General features: G+C 37.6%; 1 protein-coding gene across 2 annotated transcripts; it reads left to right on the top strand.

Moving 5' to 3' along the window:
- Positions 1–820: 820 nt before the first annotated feature.
- Positions 821–10,914, top strand: si:ch211-244b2.4 (uncharacterized protein LOC541512 homolog). 2 transcript variants are annotated; one of them, XM_050036694.1, is made up of 10 exons: positions 821–882; positions 3,357–3,454; positions 3,557–3,755; positions 4,901–5,045; positions 5,134–5,266; positions 5,360–5,480; positions 5,589–5,673; positions 8,717–8,819; positions 8,913–9,033; positions 9,350–10,914. In XM_050036694.1, exons 1-10 carry the CDS (start codon positions 867–869, stop codon positions 9,409–9,411), a joined length of 1,083 nt encoding a protein of 360 aa, XP_049892651.1. In that variant the 5' UTR covers positions 821–866; the 3' UTR covers positions 9,412–10,914. The 2 variants fall into 2 exon arrangements, with proteins under 2 accessions (XP_049892651.1, XP_049892650.1); XM_050036693.1 differs by having other exon boundaries at positions 8,910–9,033.
- Positions 10,915–12,724: the final 1,810 nt, after the last annotated feature.

The raw sequence follows: 12,724 nt of genomic DNA, 5'->3' as shown, positions 1-12,724 counted from the left end.
GGACCCTATGTTCTTCTTCTCTTATTTTTATTAGGGGAGCTTCGCTGTGACTTGTAGACGTGGAGGCGCCAATGGTAGAGTCAGCTCACTATCGCCACCGGGCGGTGTGGAGGTTTAGCACATTTGCAGTATGTTCTGATAGTTGATTATTTTTTATTTAATTTTATTTATTTATTTATTAATTTGTGTGCGTGTAATCTAACTTGTAACAAATTATTATTTATTTTCTAAATTATTATTTATTTATAAATTATTATTTATTTTTATATTATTATTATTATTATTATTATACAAAATTCTTGCACTTTTTGCACTCCCATTTGCACTTGCAATATTTGTAAACCTATATTCAGTTCAAAATTACATTTTGACCTTTTATATATACATTTTATCTTGTTGTCCATTCGAATACATGTTTATCTTTATTTATTTTAACCTATTTTTAAAACACATGGTTGCAAAATGAACTGTAATTTGTAGCCATGTGTCTGTTTATCATCCTGTGCACTGTTCTGGGCACACATACTTCCTCAAGACAGCTATTTCCCTTGCATTTTTTTTTTTATTATTAAAAGTTTTATACAGACAAAATGCCTTGTTTTTTTTAAATGTGTGCTGGTTACAGAATTACTAGTTAATTCTGGGTGCTGGTTTTTAGAGATAGATGCATCTAATATCTGTGATCACTGGTGCCTCCATGATATTATCCCCTCTTATTTATTTATAGCCCCAATATTTTGCATGTGCAGCAGTCTGTATTCAGACCATCAGATTTACCCCAGCAGGACCAGCCTCTTGCCGAACATGTGGGTGTGGCTGTGTTTCTAAAGTGGGGTAATGAAAACGAAAGTAGTGCAAAGTACAGAATGGCGGCTGCCTATGGTGAGTACATATTTAACATCACTCTATTTTATGTGGTCTGACAGTGATTATCTTCGGTGTTAAACCACATGCTGTGGCACTTTTAATGCCCTCATTAAAGTTTGTGGTCACTGCATGTTTGTATGTATTTATATGAGACATACAGAGTTGTCATAGATCCTGATATCAAACCCTAACCCGGTAGTATGGCTGGTTTATGCCACGGCAGGAGAAATAAGATGTTGTAAGATGCAGGTATGAGCTGTCAGTCGGCTACACAGATTTATCATAAGTGGCGATCAATGTTTTTACAGAAGTTCATAGTTTCAGTTTCGTTTCTTGTGAAGCTCCCTGACAGAGACTGTGTACAGCTGTGGCCCCAAACTGTATCATAATTATTTTATTATTCAATTATTTTTATTATTTAGTTATTTATTTTTATGTTACTTTATTCCCTATCTCGTTGACTTTCCTAATCTGCTGTTATTTCTCTATCTTTGTCTGTAAGGCGACCTTGAGTGTCCTGAAAGGCGCCTATAAATAAAATATATAATTAATATTATTGATAAAAAATAATGCTTTTTATTAATTCCTTGTGTATTTCCAGTTAAATATACGCTTGGCTTATTATCTAACTTTTATATCAGCAACTTTCCAACGTGTAGCTCACGGCCGAAGAGCATACAGCTTGTAATTTTATTTATCCAGCAGGGGGCAGCAGATGAACATAAGTTATGTATGTACACCTACATTTACACTTAAAGCTTTCTTTAAAACTGTCTCAAAATGTGTGATAAAGAATATCATCTGATATTTTGTTTTTTTAAAAAGTGAGGTTTAATTATTTGTTAGTTTCCATGAACAAACATCTCTACAGAAAACGGTTGCAACATACTATAACAACTGAAAATAACACCCCAGATACTGTCTTTAAAACAAATTTTTCTTATTTTTATTTTCTTTCATTTAATTTTTCATCATTTATTTATTTTTTATTTTTTAAAGACCCTGAAATAACAAAACAAAAACAAAAATCAATAAAAAAAATTTTTTTTTTTTTTTTTTTTTTAGTTATTTCAGGGTCTTTCAGTCAGACATCTTAAACACCCTCAGCCTTATCTTTCCAGGCCTTCTGTAGGACACAGTTACAGCAGATGGTAACATAATAATGTGTAATACAGAAGCTGAAATGGATTGATAAAGTAACTGTAAATAATACAAGTATGAACATAGAAAAACTAATACAAGAAAATAAACCGAACCCCACATATGAACCAGAATGTTGGGGTTGGGGTGTGTCTTAATGATACTCTAATCACTTCACAAACAAGGATAATAAAAAAAAATTAAGAATAAAATAAAATAAAATAATAAAATAAAGATAATAAAGTAAAATTAAAATAAAATACAATAAATAAAAAAAAATAACTAAAAAGGACATAAATTCAACTAAAACAAATGAAGAACAAACAGGTGTAATGTACACATAAATTCAACTAAAACAAATGAAGAACAAACAGGTGTAATGTACACCGTCCAATTTCCTCACCTTTAAAAAGCTTGTTTTGTTGCAGTCTAATAAAAAAGTAACCCTTTCCATCCTAAAGATATCATATATAATGTCCATCTAGTCATCCACTGTAGGTATTGCTGGCTTTATCCACTTTCCAGTCATGGCTTTCCTGCTAGCTGCACTTAGGATCTGACATAGATATATCTCTAATGAGAGGTAACATTGTCCAAAGGCAGGGTGCCCAAATACAGGGTCTCTAGTTTAAATCAAATGTCCACCTGGAATACTTTTTATATCCTGTATGAACCTCCTGCCAGAAAGGAATCAATGATGGACAAGACCAGAATATGTGATACTGGATGGCGTTGGAGGATCCACATTGTCTCCAGCAGTTTGAACATTTGATATAGTGACTAATTGAACAGGAGTAATGAAGAACCTAATGACATTTTTCTAGACATAAGCCTGTATGAAGACTCTTAGTGTCATATTATCCACATACTTTTGTTTTTTTAAGTCATTAACTGGTCAATATGGTGCCAAACTTCTATAAAAATCACAATTATTCTTCAGATTTTCAAATCTTTTGATAGATCCTTGATTGAAAACGTGTTTTTCTTTACATTCAAAAGTACCACTGCTCTGTGCGGGCGAGTCAACGCAAACTGGGAAAACTTTCCTTACTGGTCCATGGTTTGCACAGAGGGGCATTGTCACATTGAAACAGGAAATGGTCCTCCCTAAGCTGCTGTCACCGTGTTGAAGATGTGCACTATTGTGTGAAATATCACTGTGTGTTGTAGCTTTAAGAATTCCCTTGATTGGAGCTATGGGACCAAACAATGAAAAATAGCCCACATCAAAAGTCTGCCTCATAGTTTTGGCCATATAGTGATCACTCAGATTGTATCTCCACTGTGTACTCTTCATCACTGGGGATTATAGATAAGTGTTCACTGTATAAACATTTGTGTTGTTCCAGAGTCTGACGAGGAGAACCTGTCAAAGAGTGACAGTGAATCTGGCGTAAGCTATGAGTCGCGCAGTGACAGGTCTTCAGATGAAGAAGCGGATTGTCAGGTTTGTTCCTGGACAGAGAGGATGTTGAGAGTCCATCTATTTTCTAATTAACATAACTATTTACCTCTCCAGTAATAAGAAAATCTTTATTTTCATTTTCAGTTTTATGGGAAAGAGCCCTGCAAGTATTACAACCAAGGCAAGTGTAAGGATGGTGATAAGTGCTCCTACCTGCACTTCTGCAAGTATGCCCTGACAGGAAGTTGTCGCAACGGCTCCAAGTGTAAGCTGAAACACCCCCGAGGTGGAAGAGAGTCCTCTGGTGCAACCAACGGGGCCTCGAACCGATCAACGTCTAGAGGTGAGGAAGTGATAGAATGGATGGTCTTGTGAACCTTTTACACTTGGAACATCTTAAATTATTATACTGTATAGTTAAAGGGATAGTTTGGATATATTGAAGTGGGGTTGTGTACAAGGCTTACGGTAGATGGTGGTCTACACACCCCCAGTTTGGAGAAGCAGACAAGAGTTAAGACACAGGTCGGAAAACATGTCAATCAAATCACCAGTACGGCCTTCTTCCACCTAAAAAACATAGCTCGTCTTCGCCGATCACTCTTCCCCTCTGCTGCTGAAACTCTCATCCATGCCTTCAGCACATCCAGAATTGACAACTGTAAACAGCATTCGTTACGGTACTCCATCCATCCATCCATCCATCCATCCAGCTCCTCCTGTGGGACCCCAAGGTGTTCCCAGGCCAGATGAGATATGATCCACCAGTGTGTTCTGGGTCTGCCCCGGGGCCTCCTACCAGTGAGACTTGCCTGGAACACCTCCAATGGGAGGCGCCCAGGAGGTTCCTGATCAGATGCCCGAACCACCTCAACTGACCCCTTTCGACGCAAAGGAGCGACGGCTCTACTCCGAGCTCCCTCCAGATCTCCTCCTCACCCTTTCTCTAAGGCTGAGCCCAGCCACCCCACGGAGGAAACTCATTTCAGCCGCTTGTATCCACGATCTCATTCTTTCAGTCACTACCCAGAGCTCATGACCATAGGTGAGGGTTGGGACGTAGATGGACCAGCAAATCAAAAGCTTCGCCTTCTGGCTCAGCTCCCTCTTCACCATGACATCACTACAGAAGCCACACCAAACCACCGATCAGACTCTGCCTGTTTCTCCAAACTGGGTCATGCCAACTTACATCTACTGTATGTAATACACTGACTATGGATAAGTACGTCATATAGCCCCACTTCAAAAGATCTGAGCTATTCCTTTAATGATATGTACATGATGGATATATGGATATTGCATGTCAGTTAGTCCTGAAACAGGGATCCCTCATCTGCTACTACAATCATCGCCTTTCACATTACACATTCATTTGATCCCTTGTTGTTATATTAAGTATTGATTAGTGCAGCTTTATTGCCCCTTACAGATAAAGTTATCATTTCCGTGGTTCGTTGCTCGATTTTATTTTTTCTTCTCACCCAGACCCAAAGCTCACTGACGGCCGATTCTACCAGTGGCAGCTGAATGATGGAAACGGCTGGATGGATGTCAGCAACGATCACGTTCTCGAGAGCCAGTACTCACTGCCCCACACCAAAAGCATTAAAATCTACAACACTCCGTATGGGTAAGAGCTGAACACACGGTGCTTAGTCATCATCTAAGCACAGACACACAGGAGCTGGTTGATAATGTATCTCTGTGTCTCTCTGCAGGGCTGTGAGTATAGACTTTAACAGGATGAGAGTGTATGGAAAGAGTCTGAGAGTGAGACGTTTGGATGATGGGAAAACCGTGTGGATCTGGTACTGCACACTGGGCCGCAAGTGGATCAAGTATGGAGACAAGGTCAGCAACTGAACCTCTGTTTTGTCCTAAATGTCATTTATTTTTATCTTATTGTTCAGTTTGTAAATAAATATTGATCTTTTGTTTGGACAGGATGCGAAGGGGAACCCCAGTCCTGCGAAGAGCTCCGACATAGAGCAGAAGTTCCAGAGTAACCCGACGAGCTCCTATACTTTCAGCATCGGCCCTGAAACATTTGAGATTAGATTCAAAGGTGAGGTGGACTCACAAAACCTTCACAGAATACTCAAACTAAACTCCACATGTCCACCACCCTAAGTGTCATCTCAGATACCAGCTGTGTTTTCTTTTTATTTGTCAGATATGCGACAGGTGACTGCAAAGAGAAAGAGGAAAGTTACCCGTCGACCACAGTACCGACAAAAGCCAGCCGGAGCAGGAGCAGCGTGAGTTCGGAGTTCAGTCCGGTCAATAATGAATAGTGATTGGTTGTGATTTATAATACAAATAATGTTGAAAAATAGTAAAAAAAGACCAAATTAATCTTTAAAAGCCCTGTTAAAAAGTATGATAAAAAATAATGCAAGGTCAATTGGGCCACTGGGTAGGTCGGCAGAGGGAAGTGATATTTTAACCAAAGTCCTCCAGCCTCTAAGGGTCTCTTACCTCTCATCCGGGGCTGCTATAAATTGAAAGGAGCAAGACTGAATTTCAGTAAAAGGATTAATAAGTGCTTAAAGGATAAGTCATTAAACAAGTGCTAATAAAAGGAACAATTAATAAAACATGCATAAAAAATAAAAGCAAACATTCATGCATAACACTTAAAACACTCGGTAAGAAATTAAAATTAAGGTTAGTCAAGCTGCAGGCAGAATGAATGTTTAATTAAATAATTTAAAAAAAGATTTTGAATAAATAAATAAATTAATAAAAGAATAAGTATAAATAGAGAGTTGGATTTCATAGTAAAAGATAGCAGTGTTTTTCCGCCATGGATAAATAAGTGCTTATTAAATAATTTAAAAGTGCTTAAAGTCACAGTGAATTAATACAAGATAATAAACAAGTGTAAAACATCAAATATAAATAATAAATATAAATAATTATGAAGAATATAAAACATGCGTAGGTAAGTAAAATATATACAAAGAAGGATAAATTCATAAAATCCATGGGGAAGAAACTGCTCCTTATTGTTTTTTATAAAAATCAACAGTTTAAATGAAAAGAGGAAAAATGAGTAATTCAATATAGGCATATAGGACACTGGTGCCACTCCCGTTGTTCATTTTATAAAAGTGCTGTTTTATTCTCGTTTGAATGCTGTTTCTGGTTTCCCCACATACAATTCGTGGCAGGCCTTGCATCTGATAGCATAGATTGCATTTTCCATTGTAGGTTTCAAGGCCTGATTCACACCAGTTTTTGAGTGGGGGTTAAAAAGCGAAGTGAAGCGCTTCCTCTTTCTGTTCTTCTCTGTTTAAATTGGAATGAACTAGTATGTCCTTTAGATTTTTACTGCGTCGATGGGCAGAGATCAGCCGACACTTACCCAGCGGAGCACAGCCCTCCCTCGCCCCCTCAAAGGTGGCCCAACACACAGAGAGGAGACCTTTCATGGTCTCTGAGTATGTGACCACCAGGGGGACGAGGGTGGGGCCGGCCCGCTGAGGGATGATTTGATGGTATACATCCTTAAAGGTCCGGCTGACCTCCGTCCTGACAGTTCTGAGGAAGCGCTTCAAGTAACCCCTAGGCCTCAGCGCACTAAAGAGGGTGCTTATAGCTTCCTCCACATGCTGCATGGAAGGTGCAGATTCTATGGAAGCGTATCAGCTGGGATTTTATCAGACCTCTGTATGTGTGCCATGGGTGGTAGCTGGTTTTATGGAAAAGTGCATCACGGTCCGTGTCCTTGAAATGAACTTTTGTGGCTAGCTGTTTGTTCTGGTCACTAGAGTCACGGAAGAAAACATGTGTCCCGAAATTCAACTGTTGAAGGTTGTAGGTTGTATTTCAATTTGATTTTCGGGTGATGTGAGTTAAGTGTATGGATAAATCTGGTGAATTTCCGGTGTGTTGTCCCAGAGGCCAAAGATTTTGTCCAGGTACCGGAAATATAACAGTGGTTTTATGGTGAGTTTGGTGAATGCTGTTTCCTCCCAGTGGGCCAGATAGATGTCCGCGTAGGATGGCGCATACTTCTGGCCCATGGCACAGCCGCACAGCTGGAGATAGTGTTGGTTATTGAATACAAAGTAGTTTCTGGTGAGTGTAAGTTCTAGCAACTGTAAAATCTGGCGGTCAGGGTTAGGGTTAGTACTAGCCGATCACGGCACAGTAAGGGCAGGACTAGGCAAAATAAATCCGTCCTGGTATTGCTTCGCCTTGACTTAACCTGAGCTCAAATTTATCCAACCCAGTCTCACTCCGAAGTCGTCGGTGCTTGGGCAGTGACTTGCGGCATCAGACACTGACGAAAAAAGCTGTCCTTTAATTTTGGCATGATATGCGGCAGGTCGCTGTTAAAGTTTAGCAGCGCTAAGCGGTGCAGGGAGAAATGCAGCAGGACAAGAACTTAAGTTAAGGCAACAAAAGTCCAACCTGTCACCTTGATTCTAATTTCGGATACATGGATTAGCCTCACTGGATTAGTTTAAAGTGCACGGTCTCACTCCGAAGTCATCGAAATCCAACGCTTGGGCAGTGACTTGTGGCATCAGAAACCAATGAAAAACATCAGCATGATACACGGCCAGTTGCTGTTATAGTTTAATGGCAGCCGACAGCATCGGGGGAATGCAGCTGGACAAGGATGATATTAAGGCGACGAAAGTCCAAGTGCGGCAGGCAGGAGGGGTGGTGGATGGGTCCAACAAACACGACTTTCACCCTGGAGAGCGGCGTTCATGTCCTGTAAGATTCTAAAGCCAAACCCTGTTCCTGAATTCAACCACGTCCGTTAGTTGTTAAAGGAAAAAAACGTCAATTCGCGGTGTTGTACCAACATAATGCATCTATTTTAAAAAGAAACTGTATGTAAATGTTTGAAGTTTCTGTGAAAACAGAAGTTTATTTTGAAAGAAGACAATGCATGTAACAGGCAGAACTTGACACGGTGTCCCAGAACATCAGCGTCCAACGCACCCAGGGTAACTTTCACGTCGTATCTGGACGTGGAAAGTCCATGACCAAACAACTACATGTGGTGAGGTCGGAGTGAGAATGTGTTGATTTATCCCTAACCAAAACCAGTTATTTCTAAGATGCCCAAAAATACAAAATTGTTTGGACAGAGCAAGACCAGCCATTTCCCCCATGTTTTCAGTCTTAATGCTAAGCTAAGCTAACTGCTGCTGTCTCCAGTTGCATATTTAGCACACACGCGTCAAAGTTGTATCAATCTTCTCATCTGACTCTTATTTTCCAGAAAGTTAAATTGTTCCTTTAAATGCTGTGACAGAATGAGTGATGTTCTCGTTCCAGAGTTTCTGAAGAAGCCGCGGCTCTCCAGAATCTTTCTGTGGGCACCAAACCACAGTGGCAGTTTGAGGGAGACAGCGGAGCGTGGCACGCATTCAAACACAGGGTAAGTCATCTGATTATATTTAACTGAGAATCTTTGTGTGCCTTTTAAATAATAGTGTAAAGACAAACCATGATATTTGTATTGTTTCAGCAGAGCGGCACTCAAACTGAATGCTCAGTAACTAGCGATGACATTGAGAGGAAGTACAATCAAAACCCCAAGGGCAGCATGACCTTCAAAGTGAAAGGACACTCCTACAAGCTGGACTTTGGAGGTTGAGTTATATTTTGATACTGTGATGAGAGAAAATGGTCAAGATTTATTTTACTGGGTCACTATTTCCTCATAAGGTCTTCAAGATTTTCTGGAAAGGTGCAAATTTTATTAAAAAATAAATAAAATAGAGAGTTATTACAGTTTAGTTTGTTTGTTGAGTCAGGAAGTTCTGTGAAAGAACTTCATTTAAACATAGAAAACTTTATGGGAAATTAATGGCCCTGTAAAATAGAAACACTGTATTTTATCAGCTATAATATACTGTAACGTCCTTGAATAGCATTTATTTATCTGTTTAATTTTTTTTCCTGCAGCGATGATGCAAACCAACCTCAAAACCAAGAATACACGCAAGATCAGACGTGTCCTGGTGTGAGTGATTGAAGACCTCAAGAAGAAAGTCTACAGACACTTGTGCAATACCATATTTATGCAATCAGTATAATCTGGGATTCATATATTCTCCTGAGACCTGATCTTTTATTTGGTATTATTTTTAATTTGTCCTAGCTATTTGGGATCAGTAGGACCTGATGAATATAAAAAACTAAAGATTTTCAACCCTTATAAAGTCCCAATGTCCTCAAACAAGACGTTAACAAAGTCCTAATGTCCTCAAACAAGACATTAACAAAGTCCCAATGTCCTGAAACGAGACAATGATTAAGTTTCAATGTCTTCAAACGAGACGATGATAAATAACCAATGTTCTCAAACGAGACAAAAGTAAAGTCCCAATGTCCTCAAACGTGACGATAACAAAGTCCTGATGTCTTCAAACGAGACGATAACAAAGTCCTGATGTCTTCAAATGAGTAGGCTACTGTCTAATTAACAGCATCTTATCTTGTTACTGTTGCTAACATTGGTCAAATCTGTTAGCATATCAATCTACCAACATTATTAATCACAAAATTCATAACATGTGATCAGGTTTTGGACCTTGTCCACTTTTGTGTCAGGATCAGCTGCAGACTGACTTGGCAGAGGTGGCTGCCATCTTGTTTTTACATGGATTACTGTATTGTGCTCTTACTACCACTAGATGACACAAAAGTGTCCACGTACGAGAACAACAGGTCTAGGTTTAGTAGAATGAAGTATAAGGTGCACTAAACCCAAAATAAGATGTCCTCATATGAGGACACAGGGTCTCAGGAGGATATCTATACATGGCCTTATTTATACAATCTTTAATATTGTTTACACGAGACAGGAATTCAGGATGAGATTAAATTGTCCTGAACATGGTTGTGACCTTTTTAGTAATGTGGCTGCCACAGGGGATTGTTTACCAACACAAACACTGCCTGACTAACTTGTGCTCAGATTATGAACTGTACCAGCTTGCCTTTTAAAAATTATTCTTAGACACAGACAGTACACGCTGCCATACCAAGGGATGCACTTAATTTTTGTAGTTAAATCTGAAGAAGAAATTGAGAATATAAGACAAAGTCTCCTGAAATAATCAAACAAAATATTTCATGTTACAGTCAAGCTGCCACATATCTACACACTGCCTCGTCTTATGTTATAGAACGGACTATTTAAGAACCAAATCTAATTCAAATTAATGCCAATGAACTGTTTTATTTGATTTTAATGGTTTTTATATGGTGGTTACATTATGTAATAAAACACTGCAGTTTTTCAGCTCAATTCATATCTTTTTATTTCAAGATTAGAAGTATTAAGTCTTAAAGATTGCTCTCCTTCATACCTCTGCTTTGCACTGAGATACCAGTGTGATACAGAGTATATTAAATAGTCTGTAATAGTAATTTGGGTAACTTGTGATTGCAAGTTGGAAAAAAAATACATCCAATGTTTTTTGTTGTTGTTTTTGTTTGTTTGTTTTTGAGGCAATAAAACATGATGCCAACACTTTTGTGAGTCTCCATTTGTTTCTGCCTTTTTAATTTTAATATTGTGAGTATTAAGTCTAGACCAGTGGCTCCCAACTGGTGGGTCGCGGTCCAGAAGTGGGTTCTGGGTCCGTTCTGAATGGACTGCAAGTAGTGTTAATTTCACTGATGAAAACTATGATGAAAATTTTCCATCAACAAAGAGAGCACGATCCCAACACTTGACTTGCAGCGTCAGCAACCAACGAAAAAAGGCGTCCTTTAACGTCGGCATGATACGCAGCTGGTTGCTGTTATAGTTTAATGACGCCCAGCAGTGTCAGGAGGAAATGCAGCGAGACAAGGACGAAAGTTAAGGCGGCAAAAGCCCAAGTGGGGCGGGTGGGTCCAACAAACGCCGACCTTCACCTGGGAGAGCGGCGTTCACGTCCCATAAGATTATAAAGCCAAACCCTGTTGTTTTTGTTGCCTAAACTCAACCATGTGTGTTTGTTGTAGAAGGCAACGTTGTACTGACGTAATGTGACGTAACTTTAAATTTCCTGTGAAAATGGAAGTGTATTTTGAAGGAAGACAATGCATGTAACAGGCAGAACTTGACATGGTGTCCCAGAACGCCAACAACCATGTCATATGTGGAAGTCCATGACCAAATGTCAATATGTGACGAGGTTGGAGTGAGAATGTGTTGGTTTAAATTATGAAGGAAAAAAATAATAATAAAAATGAAATAAATAGAATTATGAAGGAAAAATGATAATAATAAAAATGAAATAAAATTATGAAGGAAAAATAATAATAATAATAATAATAATAATAATAATAATAATAATAAAAATGAAAAATAAAATTATGAAGGAATGAAATAATAAAAATGAAATAAATAAAATTATGAAAAATAATAAAAATGAAATAAATAAAATTATGAAGGAAAAAAATAATATTAAAAATTAAACAAATGAAATTATGAAGGAAAAATAATAATAAAAATGAAATAAAATTATGCAGGAAAAAAATAATAATAATAATAAAAATGAAATAAATAAAATTATGAAGGGAAAAAGAATAATAATAATAATGAAATAAATAAAATGATGAAGGAAAAATAATAATAAAAATGAAATAAATAAAATTATGAAGGAAAAATAATAATAATAAAAGTGAAATAAATGAAATTATGAAGGAAAAAAATAATAAAAATTAAATACATAAAATTATGAAGGAAAAATAATAATAATAATAAAAATTAAATTAATAAAATTATGAAGAAAAAAAAAGACTAAAAATACAATATTTTTTATCAAAACGAACCCTTTATCTAAAATAGCTGTCAAAATCAACACTGACCACAAGTGACTCACAAGTTTGTTTGATATTATGCTGCTGTAACTTAATGACATTGTCACAAAAAATGCGACCCTAACCCTAATAAAGATTTAAGTGGGGGTGGGAGAAAATTGTAACCATTTGTTTTTATTTTTCACCCTTTTTTCCCAGTTTTTCTCTTCACCTTTCTGATTGTGGAAAGAATGCTGTAAGTTGTTATAAAAGACACTTATGGTTGTATTTAAAAAAAGAATATCCTGTAAACAAATGAATAAGTTAACACAAACAATGATAATGTACAGACGGAGCACAGGAAGCTTAATAAATTCACTGTTTGATATGTAACTAAGCTATAAGCATCATTATGTAACTTTTTAACGACAGATAATCATACTCATGTCGGTCATCTTTCAAGTTTAACTGCGTGAGCTGCTGACATGAGTGTAGTCTGTGCGTGATGACGTCATGAACCGAAAGTGAAAGATGAACTTCTTG

This window comes from Epinephelus moara, chromosome 23 (assembly GCF_006386435.1).
Source record: "Epinephelus moara isolate mb chromosome 23, YSFRI_EMoa_1.0, whole genome shotgun sequence".
NCBI lineage: Eukaryota > Metazoa > Chordata > Actinopteri > Perciformes > Serranidae > Epinephelus > Epinephelus moara.
This window is presented reverse-complemented; position numbering and strand designations above follow the sequence as displayed.

Coding starts and splice junctions, on each gene's coding strand:
- si:ch211-244b2.4 (XM_050036693.1), top strand. Junction 5,674..8,716: donor CCAGCCGGAGCAGGAGCAGC/GTGAGTTCGGAG, acceptor TTCTCGTTCCAG/AGTTTCTGAAGAAGCCGCGG. Junction 8,820..8,909: donor GGCACGCATTCAAACACAGG/GTAAGTCATCTG, acceptor GTATTGTTTCAG/CAGAGCGGCACTCAAACTGA.